The sequence below is a fragment of the Anoplolepis gracilipes genome, chromosome 2 (genome assembly GCF_047496725.1).
Source record: "Anoplolepis gracilipes chromosome 2, ASM4749672v1, whole genome shotgun sequence".
NCBI classification, from domain to species: Eukaryota; Metazoa; Arthropoda; class Insecta; order Hymenoptera; family Formicidae; genus Anoplolepis; species Anoplolepis gracilipes.
In genome coordinates this window covers 15,207,746-15,226,021 of record NC_132971.1, presented here as the reverse complement: position 1 = coordinate 15,226,021, position 18,276 = coordinate 15,207,746, and the positions used below count along the sequence as shown (strand labels likewise).

Here is an 18,276-nt window from a genome sequence, read left to right as displayed (position 1 = left end):
TATCTTTTAACTGTAATAATCTCGTTTCGTCACGAATATATATATATATAACCTTTCAATTAGCATTTTAAATAAAACTTTTTTCTTACAATTATAGCGAAATTTTTGAAAAACGCGCGCATTTCGGAGATTTCATAATTTTTATTATCAATTAAAACTTGTTAATTATGATTAAACTTGTTAATTATATAATTAATCATCATTTTTATTGAGGAAGTAATATAAATGTAAATTTTAATAAATATTTTTCTTTTTTCTATTTAAAAATGAAGAAATCGTTCATTTTAATAATTTCTTTTTATTTATTACTTATTTACATTCATAGTCGACTAGATTGATTTTACAAATATTCTATTTATACTGCAATTTAATAATTTATTTTCATGCTAATACAAAGTAATCGCAGAGTTATACCTTCTAAATCTCTTTAATTAATGTTGCACGCATAATTTATATAGTATATGTGGTTACATATATAATACATGGTCATAGCATAGTTTTTAATTAAGGCACAGTAAACCAAAATGTAATCCTGAGAGCAATGCACTCTAGAGAAGTCCAACTTGAACATTTTATATAGAGATGCATATAGTTAGGACATGGAAGTATTTAAATACTTTTACTCAATTTAAAAATGCATTAATATTTGAATACTTTAAACTATGCATATACATGATATCAAAATGTTATAGTTAAGTTTATCGTCTGATTAATATTAAATTTAAATAGTAGTTATTTTTATTAATAATGGTAATAACAAGTTTTTATGAAGAATAAAGATATATAATTATGTATTATTGAAAATATGTACATAACATTTTTTACAGTAACACAAGTAATTTCTGGAAATGCAATATATTCTATTTTTCCTATATATATATGTATATATATATATATGTGTGTGTGTGTGTGTGTGTATTTTCAAAACATTAAAAACTACAAAAATAATAAATATTAATTTTCAAATAACAGTATATTAATGATCTTGTTCATGTAATACAACAGTTTAATGCTTTCTTGTATTTTTAAGAATATTTATTTTTCTGATTAGATTATATATATTAAAGTTATTCTTGCATATATGTGCATCAAAGTTAAATAAATAATATTCTGCCGGAAAAGAGAAACCAATTTTATAGCTGTTGTACTGCATAAAACTATTTACACAAAAAATATTTCATATATTCAATTACTATATCATTATATTTTTAAAATTTAAGAGTAAAGATTTAATGTAGAATAAATGTGCATCAAGTAAATGCATCAGAGTGCATTTTTTAATGTAAAAGAATATCTTACAAACAATTTACTATCACGCAAATGGAATATTTTAATATAAATATTTTGGTTTAGTATTGTACAGTCATTTACTTCTGTTAACTTTGCAGTGTCTTAAAATAGGATTCATAACTCAATTAAATATTAACAATATGGACAATTGATTGTCAATTAAATTTTAAATATCTTTAACTGGTTGTTATATTTGTGTGACTTGCATTTATAATTCCAAGATTATATAATGCAGTTACAAATATTCTCATTATTATGTTCTATAACATTATATAATAATACTAAAACTCAGTTAAAAAGTTTTAAAAGATAATTATCTTTTAAATAATTAATTTAAGTAATTTTTGATTTGTTGATTGCTTTACCGTACTTATCTGTATTTTCGTTTATGATAAAATGTTATGATTAAACGAAAATAAATATTGAATTGAAAAGAATCACCCTTTTTAAGACAATATATGGTAGCCAATAATTGTTATCCATATTATTGATAAGGTGATGCTCATTTCGTAAGTAGAGGAATCATTTCTAATGGTATTCCGTAGTTGGAGTCACATTGATCATGTCGGTGGTACTAAAAAACAAAAATATATGTATATGATAAATGCAAATAAAAACTTTTGCGCTATTGTTCTTGATAATAAAATCAAATCAATAATGATTAAAGCACAGACGAAATTAAAATGTTGTCAAATGAAACAATACATGTAAGTTAGAGGACTATATATAATAAAAATTTAAGTAAACATTTTTTTCCAGACATGCTACATGCTTTTTACTATATTTATCTATTTTTTAACGAAAATAATTTATATCATAGTTTTGTGTCACACAGACAAGCATTTTCTTATTCCTTAATCTATATATACTCTTAATATATAAAATATAACTTATATCCTTAATAAATATGTAGAAGCAAAAACAAAACAAGCATTACAAAATCACATTTCAATGAACAATTTATTTTACTTTACGCCTATTAACTTCACATATATTTTCTAAAAAAATAGCTTCTATAAATACACATATATCTTTATTTTCAGACAATTATATATATAGATTGTAAATCCTTTTAGTAATCAATTATAATTATATAATTAATAAAATGATAAAATCAAGATCGTTGTGTGTTAAAGTCGATCTATTAAAAAATTACACATAACATTTGAAATATAAATGTCTCATTCTTCTAATGAATGCATAACAAATACATACACATCTTGGTCAAGCACACAATGCACATAAATACACATAAATATGACTAGCCGAGCTAATTTACTAGTGTTTCTTATTTGTTATGATTATTATTAAAATGCATATTTTTTTACTACATATTCTCAGTATTAAAATAATAAATTATAATAACAAAATATCACTCGATTGGTCATATTTCATCACAAGGTAACATTTTACATATCAATTACAGAAGATAGACATAACACAATATCACAAACACTTACAAGAACATACATGGTGCCCTAAGTATACTTTCTTGTAGTCGTCTTTACATTAGTTTGCTGTATAACATATATGATATTATATTATAATCTTTCATATGTTGTAAAAAAAATATCAGATATATCTCTTAAAAGTATCGAAATATCTCTTTCAATCTTAAAAAATTATTTAATCTCAACAATAATGTCAATAGTCATGTTAATAGTAATGTCAAAATTACAAAAATGAATATTAAATTACAAGATAATATATTGCTTAAGATTGATATACGTTTACACATTTTCACAGTTACACAAAGTACAATTGTAAACATTGACGATGTTAACACATATTTTGCTTTTATATCACTTATGTTTGAATAATCAGATCCTTCACCTTTGTGAGATGTTATTAAAGAGAATATTTTTATTTATTTAATGTTTATGTAAGTGGGCAAAAGTGAAAGACATTATATAGTATATAAATATAATTGTTACCTCTTGGAACATTTGATATGTATAATTAGCAGTGCTATGCCCAGCAATAAGCATAAACTTCCGACAACAATGTAAGCAATCCCAAGGAAAGGATTCTTTCCTCCCAAAAGTGAAGTTGTGCTTAAAATCATCTTTTTCTTCCCATGGAAGGCGGACACTGAAAATGCTGAAAAAGATTTGTTTAAATATATATTATCTAATTCCTTCAAATTAATATCAAGAAAAAAGAAAGAATAAAAAAAGCATATATCAACTCTTCAATTTATAATTATTGATCACATTTAAATCTACTTAAATTATACTTACAATACTTGACTTTAAGAATGTAATTTCCTGCAAGTAGACCACCAATGAATCCATCTTTAGCATGATCAACTCTACGGTAGAGTTTTCTGAAAGTGGGTAATGCAGCAGTTCTCATCCATACAATTAAATCCTCATTTTGGAATCCATTATTATTTTTATCTTCTGGATCCAATTCATAAATATGTTTAGTCCAGTTCTTAGGCTTTGCAAAGTTCTTAAATGCTTCTTTCAAATCCCCATCAGGATTTCTAAATTTGATATTTTTATCTGATGGCCAAGCTATATCTGTTTTTAATAATGGTACAGATTTATTGTGCTTTATAGAATATAGAGTAAGATCATCACTAAACAGTGAATTTGCGATGGCTCCACATGGGGCAATAGGAATTTTAGTGTCGTTCACTTCTTCATAGGCAAACGGTTCACAGTCACTCGAGACAAGATCGCTCAATTTTCCCAACAATTGATTATCATCTCGAGATTTTACATATCTACGATGATTCTGATAGAAGTTTGTCAGGCCATAATACATGTAAACTTTGCCGACAAAGTCTACAGGTAGTGTAAAATTTATTTCGCACACACAGTTACTGTTCGGATCTGCTGTAATTACATCTGCACATTTCATAGGCAGTCCATCGCTTCCAGTGATGTTAGTGGCATTACAATTAGTGTAATCTATAGTCTGCTCCTTGACTTCGTCAGAAAAATAAAGTAATCCTATACCAACTGGAATAAATGCGACTCCTATTACAAAAAATGTCGGTAGGACTGTGCCAGCCGTAAGTATTGGTTGCCAGGCTGGTAATCGTTGTTGTTTGAATGCACTATCTGTATGTAATAAAATTCATTCATATGTACATATATGTATGTTATGTGTGCGTATAATATATGCATATTTTATAGAAAATAATTAAAACCTTAAACAGTATAATTTGTAATACAAGTTAACAATTATATGAATATATAAAATTATACTGAAATTTATCAATATAATATCATTAAGATCAATTATTAAATAAAATATCAGCGTATATGATTAAAAAAATGTACGAAACTTGTGCAAAAGCTTAATCGATAATTATTAAATCAAAATTTTTTTTTAATCCTTAATCATCTTTGATGATTGTTGGAATAGCTACTTACCCGATGGTTTTTTCGATTTAGGTACCGCATCGATTTCGCTGATGGATGTCATGTTTTATCGATGGCGAGACAATTTAATATTTGACAAGCCTCGACAACACGTCTTGCTATCAACTGCCATTTGCAAAGTGACGAAATGACATATATACATATGTCAGTTGCTGCGAAAGTTGAGAGTGTGAGATATGATATCTATCTGTAGAGAGTCTATTTTCATAGGTCGGACTTGGACAAATAACAGCTGTACGTGTGGATTATGTATGAGGTTGTGCAAATCCGCCTTTAGCTTATCACACACACATATACACACATACACACACACGTACCATATATATATATATATATATATATATGTATACATATAGGTGCTTCTCTCTTCACATGACGTTCATTACAAGTGTCAAAACAAGTCACGTGATCAAAAATGATGAATTAATGGTCGAGTGTCGAGTATTGGCATGAAAAAGTACCTTTATAATATTTAATTATACCTTCATATATATATATATATATATTACGATATTATCATCTATTTTAGCTGATTTAATCTGGATTGTAAAGCTTTATATCGGTATATTCTTATTTTTATATAATTACATATTGCATTCTAAATAATGTATTAACAACATTACTCATCTGAGTAATATGAAATTATTTTAATTTGCTATAATTATCAAAATGAATAAGTGATATTTTTTGTATTAAGAATTAGAATATATGTTTTATTAATTTTTAAAATATCTTTGTAGGTATTAATCGATTTTATTTATTGTTTGGAATTTTCGATGACGTCATGCGTTAAAAAAAACAATCTGCCTCAGTTCTCCGTCTACCAATGGGTTGTGCTTACAAAGTTGAAAGTCTAGTCCAATAACGTGTATATATATGTCATTAATCTGACCTCGTACATCGTACATCGTACATTTTGTATTTACATATGTCTTACATCGTGCGCATATAGACGTTAACTGACGACTGACAAGAGATGTTTTTTTTTACTTCCCGATCTGTAAAAGCCTAGACGAATAATATTAGCAGCCAAAAAAGCAGATAAAGGGATAAAGTCGAAGTGTAATCTTGTAGGTGCTTTGTTTTCACAAATTTATTAATACCTGATATTAAAAATGATGAAACAAAAATTGCCAAACAATTGGATTACCGTCAATTCTAAAACCCATCCGGACAGAGTATATTATTTCAATGTGAAAACAAATCAATCTTCATGGACTGAGCCAGCGTTAGATGAAACCAATAAGGTATTTTAGTTTTTGTTATCTACAACTTATCTCTGATATAATATATATTAAATTTCTAATTTATATATTCCTATTTCATTTTTTGTATGTGTACAGATATCTCAGGCAAATAATAAAAATTGTAAAAATCGTCATGAAGAGAGAGAACATCAGACATTAGTAACATCCAAACACAATATTGCGAATAATAAGAGAGTTTGCAAACAACAATCAAGTGAGAAAATTATAGAGACACCACAAATGAAAGTAATTCGAGAAAAAATGGTGCAAAAATTAGCTACCAAAAATAAATCTTCTCTTTCATCAAAAACTTCAGTAAAGTTGTCAGGAAATAAAACAGGTTTTTTTTTGAAAAAAACATCAAAATTGACAAAGAATGATGAATCAGTATCTCTGGATAAAAATGATAATCAAGTAACAACATTCACACCACAAATGTCTGTTCTTTATGAAAAAATTCAGCGACGGAGTTTAAATAAATCTAATCCAGATAAAAAATTAAAAAATGCTAAGAATAAACAACAAGACTCGAATATCACAAGCCAGCTATTAGCGAAGATACAAGAGAATCAAGAAAAAAGTGCCAGAAACCAAGAAACTGTAAATCAAAATAAGAATAATATAGAGCAATGTCCAAGTAATAAAACACGGAATACACAAAAATCACACAGCCAAAATATTTCAAGTAAGTAATGCAATTATATATAATATACTTTATATTATTTATTATATTATTTATTATTATAAAACTTTAAAATCAAATATTTTGCGAAAAAAGAACCAAAACCCTCTCAAAGAAAAAATATTGCAAAAGAGAGGATGTGCATATTAAGAAGAAGTTTGAGTTTTGATAAAGAAAAACTAAAAGAAATTGGACATGCCATAATCAATGAAAAAATTCCACAAAAGCTTAGCAAAAGTTTACCTAATTCGTACAGTAAGTGCATAATTTTACTTATATTTAAAAAAATTTAAAACATACTTTTTCTTATGGTTTTTAATAATCTTTTTAAATTACTTTGTTTTCACAGACAATCGCAGTTTAGGAACGAGTGTTTATAAAAATGTTGAGGTTCGACTTACGAGATTACACCACAAAATTTTAAAAGATGCATTGTTCAAAAATAATATTACATCAAATAGCGATAAATCACAGATTCAACGAAATAATGAATTAATTGTTGATAATATGACAAAAGAAAAATTAATAGAACAGGCTAAACAAGAAATTCTGTATGAGGAAATGGATTGGGAACCAATGAATGATGATGACATTGCACTAGAGGTATTATCAGTATATATATATATATATATAATTGAAACATTAATTTGTGCATCACAGACAGAATTTATGTGCAGATAGATATCTAGTTATTGTATTATGTACCTAGTAATCTTACATATTTTTATATTTTTCTTATTTTTTACAATTTACATAAATTAGGAATTTGTTGCGTTTTATGTATCTTATATATATAAATAATGAAGAGAATATAATTTTTTATATTTAATATATTTTTTATGTAGCTCGAAGTTGTTAGAACACAATTAGGCAAAACAGATCATATGGATAAAACAAAATGTATATCAGGAAATACTGTAGAATCAATACAGTATAATGGGACAGAGTCACAGGAGAAAAGTCCACTGTATATTGTTGTGGATACAAATGTATTTCTATCAAATCTTCAAATTATTGAAGAAGCAAGAGATGCAACATTTAAAAATTATCCACGCCCTTTCATTGTAATTCCATGGACTGTGATACATGTAAGTACAAGTACTATTGATAGATATAATAAATACATTCTATTTTTTCTTTCTCTTTTGCTTTCACATCTATGAAAGTTTGAATGTTATATTTTGTAATTTTATAATAGGAACTAGATTATATAAAGGATAATAAGTCTACACCTGAGTTATGGGGAAAAGCTAGGAAAGCTATATCTTTCATTCATGAACATTTTTCTTCTAAACATCCACGTATCATAGGCCAGACACGAGAACAGGCAACACAAAATAAAGAAGACTTTAAACTTAATTGCCCAGATGATGAGATCCTGCAATGTTGTTTACAAATTTGTCAGTTACAAAAATCTGTGGTAAGATGTCATTCTATCACATCGTACGATATACAAAAGTATAATTTATTAAGGAATATGCTATACTCTTTTTTTACTTTTTGTAAATAGGTTTTATTATCATATGACAAAAATCTCTGTAATAAAGCAATGATATATAATATATTGGCATTGGGACGTAATGATCCTCTTGAGAAAATAGATTATTATAATATGAATGATACAGTAATTAATCATTTAAATGATAGTCGTCCCATCGAAAATTCTATCTTTAATGATGAATTAAATTTAACGGATGATGTTTTTGAAGATACAAAAGCAACTATGAAAGACTTTTTGTCAACAGTATGTATTATATATTGGATTTTGAATCGACAAGTTTTCATGAACCGATTATCAAACATATTTCATTTTTACAGATCATCATTAGACAAATGTCAGAAATTTATGGAGAAACAGAATGGAAGTTATATGTTATTATAAAACCACCTTGGACTATAATAACTGCATTAAAATGTGCTATAAAGCACTGGATCGCCGCAATAAATGAATCATTTCAAAGACGTGCTGAATATATTTTGAAGGAATTACTTCAAGCTTTTGAATATATACCAAGTATCTATTGTATAAACTGTAGTATAATAATGGAAAATATTTCACAATGTAAACTCAATCTTGATATTATTTCCAGTTGGTGGTAGAAAACTAGAAGATGTGGAACACATCTTAGAAAAATGTAGCGATTTAGTACAAGCGGTCAATGCAGATAAACATTGTGAACTCTTGACGCAAACATTTGATACGATTATGGTAATATTTGGTATATTTGTATAGCTTTTGTGTAGATTGTAGATACATTTTACAATTATGATAAAGAGTTAATTTTGAAAACTGATGTTTTTAGGGACTCAAGAAAAAATGCCGTAATTATATCATTACTATACAACAGAAAAAATTACACAGTAAGATAGGCATTATAGAAGATACTCAAGAGCAAGAAATAAGAGCGGTAAAAGTGTTCCAATGCTTCCAGCATATCTACAATTACACGCGTGACATATGGTAAGACTTTGTTTTATAGTACATGTTATCATATGTGTTTTTGCAAAAAATATATTTTTAATATATTTGTCTAATATACAAATGTGCTATTATTGTTTCTTCATGACAGTGGTACAGCATGTAGCAATGCAGGAATAGCACATTCTTTTAACTTTGAGCCTGTAAATTCATCATTGTTACCTGCAACTATAGAATATTTGCGACCAGAGATCTCGAGAAACGTGGCCGATTTGACACAGAATCTCAATAAGTAAGTTATCTCTTAACAGTTGATCTCTCTTTTGGATATTGTGATATCGTATATTATTTTAATATTACACTTTTTCTGCATTATATATATTATTCGTATATTTGTAATTTTTTGTTGTTATTAGGTTACTGCTGCAATCTGAAAATTCCAATATAACATATCAAGCACTACTTAGTTTGCAACAAAACTTAAACACATTTTTGCCTGACATAGAGAGAAAAACATTTGATGTGACACCTTTGGATGTATATTACTGTATAAAATTAAAAGAAGAGCCATTGAAAACTGGATTAAAACAGCTACAAGATTTAACTACACATTTTTGTGCGTTAGCTGTTCATACATAAATATATGTATATTTTATGTTAATTCTCTCAATTTATTTTTTCAACGAGTGAAAACGTACAAATCATATTTATATGCATCAAAATATGTATATACATCTATTTTAATAAATAATACATTTATTTTTGTTAAATTATATAATGACAATTCAGCATTGTCATAAAAAGTAGATAGATGATAATGTTTTTGATGGTATTATTAGATAACTGATAGCAATGACATCATTGAAAGATATTGTAATTGCATTTTTGAGTAACAGCGTTGTGCGATAATCTTTGGCTAAAATCTATTAAATTACACACGTGAAAAGTGTATCGCTCCCAAAAAAAAAAGATAAAATTACGAATATTCTCGCAAAATTCCCAATTCGAATATAAATTTCACACTTTTACTCTTTCAAGACGAAAACTATTGTGCAAGAGTCTCCTGAAGAGTTACCATTTAATGCAAACGATATCTTTCATTGAGATGCGAGATTATTATATGTCGTGACACAATGTACAAAATAATGTATAAAAAAATGTTTATTATCGCGCTTCTAAACTGTATATAGAATGTCATTTTTTTGACCAGTGAGAAAAGATGAACTAAAAATTAGGGATAGTAAAATTATACAATATAATATGACAGACAATTTTTCCAATCAATACACCTAATTTCTGTAAAGATTTGCAAATCCTCCAGCAGGTGGTTGAAGCCAATTTTCCTTTGAATAAGATACGTTTTTCGTTTCGATTACGTGAAATGTATAAGCATGTCTCGATGTTTCGCTCTTATTAGGATAAGAAAAGTGTACTACTTGACCATGAATAAGAATACAAGTTCCTTTGCGTACCGGTACAGGTCTGAAATTACTTAACGGATAACAGGGCGCCGCTCTGTCGTATATTAATAATTCTTGAGAATTTGCATCTTTGTTTTTTATGTAACGCCTGTGTACTCCGCTCTGATGTGAACCCGGCGCGATCCATAGACATCCGTTTTCTTGTGTAGCGTCTTCCAATGCGATCCAGAAACCCACAAGTGTCATTGGCTCGGTATATAAATACGATGCATCTTGATGCATTGTAACTGCATGAAAAAAAAAATCATAAGCATTAGACGTTATGATTATTTCATATAGTATTTTTACTAAATTACACAAATATCTGTATGTAGATTTTAAATGATATGAATTATTATCTCACATTTTTCTCACACGATGAAAACGGAAAATGCAAATAAATGATTTAGTTACCTTCCGAACCTATTCCGGGATTCTTATAAATGTACATCGACTGACACACTGCTGGTTCTTGATACTCTAATTGAAAAGCGACTTCTTTAACTCTTTCATCAAAAGTATACTTTTTAAAGGTAGGATGTAACCAATGAAGTGCATGACCCACCTGAAAAGTATAATGTGATTATAACATAATTGCTTCAAAATTGCAAAAATTGATGCAATTAAATATTTTCTTTCAAGTTAGTTTACTTTATTTAAAGATACTCTTGGATGAACTTGTAATTGTCCGTCTTTCTCCAAAGCTTCACCCTCGAAGAAAACACTTATTTTATTAGCACTATCCAAAAAGTACTTTTCCTTATTCTAAAACAAAATAATTATTTATTAGAATTATACAAATTTCGAGTTTCATCTTAGAGTTTTATGAAATCAGCAAAAAGTGGGTTTCACATTGTGTTTTATAAAATTTATATTCGCTATATAGGTATGTAAAATATCTGTTGTTTTTTCTAACAAAAATCATCAATTAATTATAAACAATATTCGTTTCTTTTCTGCCGATTTTTTCTAGTCGCGCGATTAATATTACACTTTATTAATTTCAAAATTATCTAATTTCATATTTACCTGTGGCCAGTCTAGTGTATTAAATATCTTTCTTTCCGATTCAGATGGCAATTTGTTCGTAAATTCTTCTCCGCAGGATTTTAATTCTTCAATCTCCTCCGGGTGAAAGAAATCCTCCAAAATGACGTATCCATTTTTCTGAAACTGTTAATTGTATACTCAGTATAAACAAATTACTTTATGCATCATTTGATGTGAATCATTTAATGTGAACAAAAGTTCGTGCTGCAACTTAAGATTATTTATTTTTCTCCTATATCACTTTTGTATTAATGATTCGTAGCAATTAATTAATCTCGTGCTACTTGTGTCATTTTATTTCAAATTTATGATATTTAATAAGTAATTAATTTTTTAAATAAATAGTTTATAAAAAAAGAGATCACATTTTTTCACAAATAAGTATACAAGAAAGATAAGAAAAGTGGATATTAAGAGATTTTCTTCTTTAATCTATTATATTTATATAATAATAATAAATTAATATTAAAAAAACAGATATAAGATATATGTAGATATATATGTTGGAAAAAATTATTAGAAAAAATATTTTTCAATGTCATCTTTTGAATAATTGGATCGGTAATAGTTATATTAAAAGATTCACATTTTATGATCGTTATATATTATGTCGTTATATAGTATAATTTAGATGAATCTGAAAATGAGAGGAATTATTTATTCGATCTATCACCAGGATAAGATAAAGTATAACCGAAGTATAATCGAAGATATCACTTTCAAAGTTTAAAGTTCAAAGAAATTTCATTTCCGGTGCGTCAAATCAGTTGATCGTTTGACTGTCTGATTCGTCGCAGTACACCAATGTTTTGAATGATATGCTATACAATTCTATAGAAATAGATCGCGGCCGAGATTAAGATACCTAAAAATAAACGCAGGCCATTGCCTGTTTCAAAGGGCAAACAGACTTCTCGAATATGTTTTTTTTTAGATTTTTTCGTTTAAATTTATTCTACTTCTCATATATTAATAAGTTGACCAAGCGCTATCAGATTACATCGTATATAATATCATTTGTATTAAGAAAGCGATAAATTGCTTTATTACCGATCTTTAAGATAAGATGCGTTGTGTTAGCACACATTATCAGATCAACTCTCTAGATTAATTGGCGACGTGGAAAATTAAGGCCTAATTAAGGAAAGCTTTGATGTCGTTGGCATTTGACTTATTTGTGGAAAATGGTGTATGTGTATGTATGTATATATCAGTCAACTGAATATATTTATAAATAGATAAAACCTTTATATTTCTCTTAATAATTCATATCTTAATTGCTTTATTTTCTCATTTGATGTTTGATTAAATCCAGCTTTCAAAAATTTATTTTTGTTAATAATATTTAAATAATTATTATTATTATCAATTATTATTTAGTATTTTTCAATTTTTTTTTACATTAATCTTGTACGCAGCTTTCGGAAATTAATTTTTCTTAATAATTTTAATTAGCTATCGTGTGTAAAGGATCTTGCGCGTGTTTTTATTAAAATATCTTTAGTCTAAATGTACCTATATGTAAAAATAAAATGTTTTGCGCAACAGAGAATATTAGATATTATATATAAAATAGTTTTGATTTCTTTTTTGGTCAGTATTTATTATATTTATATTAGAAGTTAATGAGCTTTCTCTGTTAATCTCACATATGGTATATTAAACAAATACTCCAAAGTTGTAAAGCGTCGTTAAACGAAAGTGAAATATCCGTTGCTTGACTCTTAATTTACGAAACAATTTTATTTGCAATCCATGAAATTATCTGATGTAAACCTCTGTCTCATATTTTTGACGTAGAGTTGCGAATTAATTGATAAACAGATAATTGTTTTTTTTTTTTCTTAGTGATCAACAAACCTGCTATCAAATAGCATTTAAATCTATTGTTGCGTCTAAAAAGAGACATTTTCAGTATATTATTTCTGGAAAAATGTGCATGATATTAAAATGTGAATTTAACTGACGGATTTGTAAACATTCTGGAAACTATATTTCACATTAGAAAGTTATTTGATTAAAAACTATGGTATATTTCTATATCGCTCAATGATTGGGGAACCCTATGAACCTTGGCAGTAAAGATGCCACGTGGAGAACATTTGTCGATTGCACATCGCCGCTCCGGATATCTACGAAAAGTTACTTTGCGCAATTTATGTTAGCGATACGAAACACATTATTGCATTCTCAACAACATCGCACGTTTCTACGATAAAAGAGGGATATTGTGACGACACAATGGCAATGTTATAAGACAATGATATCTGTAATCTTTCACTGCTTTATGTTGCCCTCGTCTGAGCTTTGGCCTTTCCTAATCTTCGAATTGTTATAATCTACTACTAAAATTGTAGTAATCACTTAAAGAAGTTACATTTTTGAAACTTTAATTAAAAAGTTGCATATAAATCACTCTTTTTCTGATATAAGACTTTTTTATGAGATATGCTCTTTTTCTGAGAAACAATAATGTTTTAGTGAAAACGCAAGATGAAATTTTGCAGAGAATATTTCTGATTTTCAATTTTGTGATCATTTCTGATCAAAATATTTGTGTTTTTCCTTCGTGCAGCTAATATAAAATAAAATATTTCTAATCTCCCACGTCCAATTAATTAAAATACCAAGTTGCTATAGAAAAAGATTAATTCTCAGAACACTTGTAAAATTTGATGAAATCATTTAATAAAACTACAATTAATATTTCAATTAATATTTTTGTATCGCATACTGCAAATTTGATTATAATTATTTTACGGTAAATCAACAACTACTACAGTTAATAATTTTGCAAGATTTTTTTTTCAATTTATCTTAGTTAGCCTTTTAAAGATTATTTGTTTATGAAATTATTAATTAAATATTTTTAACAAAATGTTTTAATATAATTAATAGATGCGTAGATTATCATATTATTAATTAATTTTTAATGATATATAATCAATCAATTTTTCTATAACGTAAAATTTTTTTCTCTGGGTAGATTGCAAAGTAAGGAATGTTAAACTCGTCTCTTTTCTCATGTATGTCGCAAACGAATCCGGCAGCCAAATTCGCGGTAACATACCGCATACATCAACGGAAAGTTATACCGACGCAAAGCGCAACTCGAAAATAGCGTAGCCATCGACAGGTGGGTGGTAGGCTACGTCATCTCGTTCTCGCGTCGGCGTTGCTTTTTCTGGAATTTTGTCCGTATATACAAGTGACTCAAATTGCATGCGAAAACGCATGAATCGCGCGGATGGGAATAGAAACGCGAGCTCTCGTGAGCTCATTCTTCGTCCTCGTTTCGCGATCATGACAAATCAATGGACAAGGTTGCCTTTGCTATTTCACGCGTTATTAATCTATGTGTATAACTGTGTCTAGGGAATAGAAAAGAAACATTTGAATTTTAAAACTTTTCGGTCCCACTCTATTGTAAAAAACGACAATTGTATACTTTGTTAATAATATGATTAAAGTTTATTATTATATTAAATTCTGAAATGAGTGTGAAAAAATTCTTTTAACTATCTTGCAATTGTTAATTCTTGAAAATAATTATTGAAGAACATTGATACTTTGACTATGATATTAAAAAAACAATACCTAATTAAACATTGTATAACTACATAGAATAACATCTATAATAAAGAATGAGTTGACATAGATTAATATAGATCATAGATCAGTGAGTGGAAAGTTTCACACGCAATAAAATTATCATTGACAATGAGTTTCTATTGCAAACATATTTCTTTCTTCGTATAAAATTGGCTTTTTAGAGAGAGGGAAATTATCATGATTAGAAAACAATTGTCCCTAAATTTTTGCGCTTACAATGTTTTTCATTCATGTCTAAATAAAAGGTTGCAATCATGCAGACAATGATTTACTTAATATCTTAATGCGGAAGCAAAGATATTTATTTCTCTTTATTTATATGAATCATGTTAATTTTACGTTAGTTTTCAGATAACATTTAATATTTTTCCTAAAACTTTAAGTCTTTAAAATTTTTTAAGACAATTTATAAATTTCAACTTGTTAGCTGATAGTCTTTTTCTGGAACGTGGATTATTACTGCGCTAAAATCTTTCAACTGCTGGTATACAAAATTAATCTGTTAGAATGCCATTTAAAGTTATCATGTTGATATTTTTTTCACGCGATAAAAAATGCTCCATCATTTATATAATATACACGAAAAATAAAAGAAAAATTTCTTTTTTATCGGTCTTGAGAAACATACAACGATAATATGCTTTTTAATTGTTATTTCATCTTTTTTATCGAAATTTAAAAATAATTTATGAAATTCCAGAAAAAAAAATTTAAGAAGTTTAAAAGAAGAATATTTTGTCATAATAATCAAACAATATAATCTGATAACGTGATAAGTAACGCATGTTTTTCCTCGAAATCATTCATTTTCTTAAAAATTCCATTTAGTTTGTGAATCTCACTTTTAAAATATAATCAAATTTCTTTAAATGCAGAGTTAATCCCCAAATTTTTCCATATATAATATTAATATTATGCAAACAACAATTTGTGTGTAAGAATTGATATAAATTATTAGTAATATTCGCACTATAATTATTAAACATTTTATTTCTTTTTATTTGTTCGTATATTTTTTTAAGCTTAACGTGCATAATATTTTATACTATACATATATGACATCAACAACAATACTTTTTTTTTTAAATATGTATATAAATACTATTATATATTTAAATACATATATAAATATACTGTTGTATTTATATATGTATTTTTTTACGAGAAATAATTTTATATCTGTTTAAATTTATAGTTTATAGATATAATTTTATATCTATATTACTAATTTTATATTTTTATCTTAATATTGTTTTTATTTTTTGGATATGCATATATAGATACTATTATTAAAAAGAAAAAAAATCACATATATATGGTAGCATTAAATTAATTGTTGTAACTATAAATTAATAAAATTCAAAAGGCAATAAATTAAAAATTGATTCTAAAATATTTTAATTATTCAAAAGCATCTGTTAATTAATAAAATATAATATTTTTCAATTCACAAAAACTATTGAAATATTATATTTTATTGCAGGGAAAGAGCGCTGTAATTAAGACAGTTAATTTAAATTATATATGCAATTATGTTAATATTGTAATACATGATCCAAACACAACTACATGTATGTAAAAAAACCATATTCATTAGAAATTTTACATCACTGAGTTGAGCTACTACGTTTCGATGGACCGAGAGATTGTTCGAGTTAGAAGTATACTGACCTCCGAACCGAGAGGTCGATTATGTTAGTTGTGGTTTGAACTTCAATGACATTGTTAGTCAAATGATTATACAGATTGATACATGTGTATCCTCGTTTCTTGGTTGATGCAATCGTATATAAAGATTTGTTGTATCGTCAAGCATTTCATTTGTGCGATTCCCCTCGAATTACAAAGTCAAAAAATTGAAACTACTTCTAGTTTGTGGCTAAGGAATGCATGCAAATATCTCTCTTCCAATGTAACATTAATTTTTCCAGACTGTACTAATATTGAATTTTTTTGTGAATTCCTAATCAATTAAATAAATTTGATGTAAGCAAATGTATCAATATCTTGAAAGAAATGTGTGTTATACAAGTGTTCTTATCGTATCGTATAGTAAATGTGTATTATATAAGTAGATATATTTTATATATATTTTAAATTAAATAAATTTTTCAAAAATATGGGTAACACAGATTTAAATAATAGAAAATATATAGAGATATATAGGTTCTGTATGCAAATATTAATTTCTTCTAAAACTAAAAAAATGCAATGTATATATTATAATATAAATAAAATAAAATATATATCTAATTTAAATATACAATAATAAAAATATTTATAGATATATATTCTTATCTTATCGTAAACATAGAAATATATATTTTGCAATATATGCATTTTATTATTATATTATGATTCCAAAAGAATAAAAAAATATATATTAACATAGAATGTTTCTTTAAGAATATTTCAATTATACATACACATTTCTTCATAAGTATAACAACAATAAATAATAAATAATATGTTTATGAAGTTAAAACAATCAAATTATATTCCATTATACTGTTTAAACGGATTCATTATTATCTTTCAAATTTCTTGAAAAATAATTTATTTTAGAAATTTGTTTGTAAAACGTCATCGATTACATCACCGTTCACATGTCGGCTTCGATGACACGCGGCAACTCGAATCTTTTCCATTGTACAGAACGCGATATAGGAAGAGATGGACTCTCATGATGCTCACCTGCGCTCGGATGTCCATCGTGTTACGCATATCGAAACGCTGGTTTCACAATTCGATCGCTCCTGAACCTGTTTGCTGAACACGAGACAGAGTGAACTCAAACACGTCCGCGACCGAGTGCTCGCACCAAATGACTAGGTGAGCTTCGTGAATATACGATCTGACGACTCGGCTGTACGCGGCGAGACGAGAATCGCTGGCGTCTCATCTCTCGTCGGACTCTCGAGGAGAGAAGAAACAATTACGAACTTAATTCCTCAAAATTTATCCGATTTAATTATGAATTCACCTGCTGAATCAAATTTATATCATGTATTCAGTCAATCATTAAATATTTCTCTTTTTACAAACTTCGGCAACATAACATTTAGTATATAGTAAAATTAATTATTTGTCACATATCTCATTTTTGCTGACATTGAGTAAA

At 27.2% G+C, this 18,276-nt stretch overlaps 3 protein-coding genes across 5 annotated transcripts in view; 1 reads left to right on the top strand and 2 right to left on the bottom strand.

Annotated features, from left to right (window-relative positions):
- Positions 1-761: 761 nt before the first annotated feature.
- On the bottom strand, positions 762-4,837 carry Cdc50 (cell cycle control protein 50A). 2 transcript variants are annotated; one of them, XM_072886853.1, is made up of 5 exons: positions 4,677-4,837; positions 3,531-4,361; positions 3,225-3,390; positions 2,751-2,807; positions 762-1,864 (listed from the first exon to the last, which is right to left on the bottom strand). In XM_072886853.1, the coding sequence occupies exons 1-4, from the start codon at positions 4,726-4,728 to the stop codon at positions 2,795-2,797; spliced, it is 1,062 nt and encodes a 353-aa protein (XP_072742954.1). In that variant the 5' UTR covers positions 4,729-4,837; the 3' UTR covers positions 762-1,864; positions 2,751-2,794. The 2 variants fall into 2 exon arrangements, with proteins under 2 accessions (XP_072742954.1, XP_072742953.1); XM_072886852.1 differs by lacking the exon at positions 2,751-2,807.
- A 290-nt stretch (positions 4,838-5,127) lies between these two features.
- On the top strand, positions 5,128-10,292 carry Swt1 (Swt1 RNA endoribonuclease). Its single transcript, XM_072886849.1, has 13 exons — positions 5,128-5,247; positions 5,426-5,932; positions 6,029-6,617; positions 6,711-6,869; positions 6,964-7,217; positions 7,460-7,702; positions 7,813-8,034; positions 8,125-8,358; positions 8,433-8,628; positions 8,705-8,823; positions 8,918-9,075; positions 9,185-9,325; positions 9,450-10,292. The coding sequence occupies exons 2-13, from the start codon at positions 5,801-5,803 to the stop codon at positions 9,670-9,672; spliced, it is 2,670 nt and encodes an 889-aa protein (XP_072742950.1). The 5' UTR covers positions 5,128-5,247; positions 5,426-5,800; the 3' UTR covers positions 9,673-10,292.
- Positions 10,203-18,276, bottom strand: part of Phyhd1 (Phytanoyl-CoA dioxygenase domain containing 1) — a 141,033-nt gene continuing 132,959 nt past the window's right edge. Inside the window, exons 1-5 of one of the 2 annotated variants that reach the window (XM_072886854.1) lie at positions 17,850-18,006; positions 11,523-11,666; positions 11,145-11,258; positions 10,908-11,058; positions 10,203-10,741 (exon numbers count right to left, since the gene is read on the bottom strand). In XM_072886854.1, coding sequence (XP_072742955.1) covers positions 10,323-10,741; positions 10,908-11,058; positions 11,145-11,258; positions 11,523-11,666; positions 17,850-17,879 — 858 coding nt within the window. In that variant the 5' untranslated portion in view covers positions 17,880-18,006 and the 3' untranslated portion in view covers positions 10,203-10,322. Of the gene's footprint in view, positions 10,742-10,907; positions 11,059-11,144; positions 11,259-11,522; positions 11,667-17,849; positions 18,007-18,276 lie in introns of those variants that run through there. The other variant, XM_072886855.1, reaches the window with a different exon arrangement.

Excerpts from the sequence above, each read along its gene's own strand:
- Cdc50 (XM_072886852.1), bottom strand. The coding sequence starts at position 4,728 with ATGACATCCATCAGCGAAATCGATGCGGTACCTAAATCGAAAAAACCA. Across the intron at positions 3,391-3,530 it reads CATTCTTAAAGTCAAGTATT|CATTTTCAGTGTCCGCCTTC; the intron begins GTAAGTATAATT and ends AATCTTTTTCAG. Across the intron at positions 1,865-3,224 it reads CATATCAAATGTTCCAAGAG|TACCACCGACATGATCAATG; the intron begins GTAACAATTATA and ends TTTGTTTTTTAG.
- Swt1 (XM_072886849.1), top strand. The coding sequence starts at position 5,801 with ATGATGAAACAAAAATTGCCAAACAATTGGATTACCGTCAATTCTAAA. Across the intron at positions 6,870-6,963 it reads AAGTTTACCTAATTCGTACA|ACAATCGCAGTTTAGGAACG; the intron begins GTAAGTGCATAA and ends TTGTTTTCACAG. Across the intron at positions 9,326-9,449 it reads TTGACACAGAATCTCAATAA|GTTACTGCTGCAATCTGAAA; the intron begins GTAAGTTATCTC and ends TGTTGTTATTAG.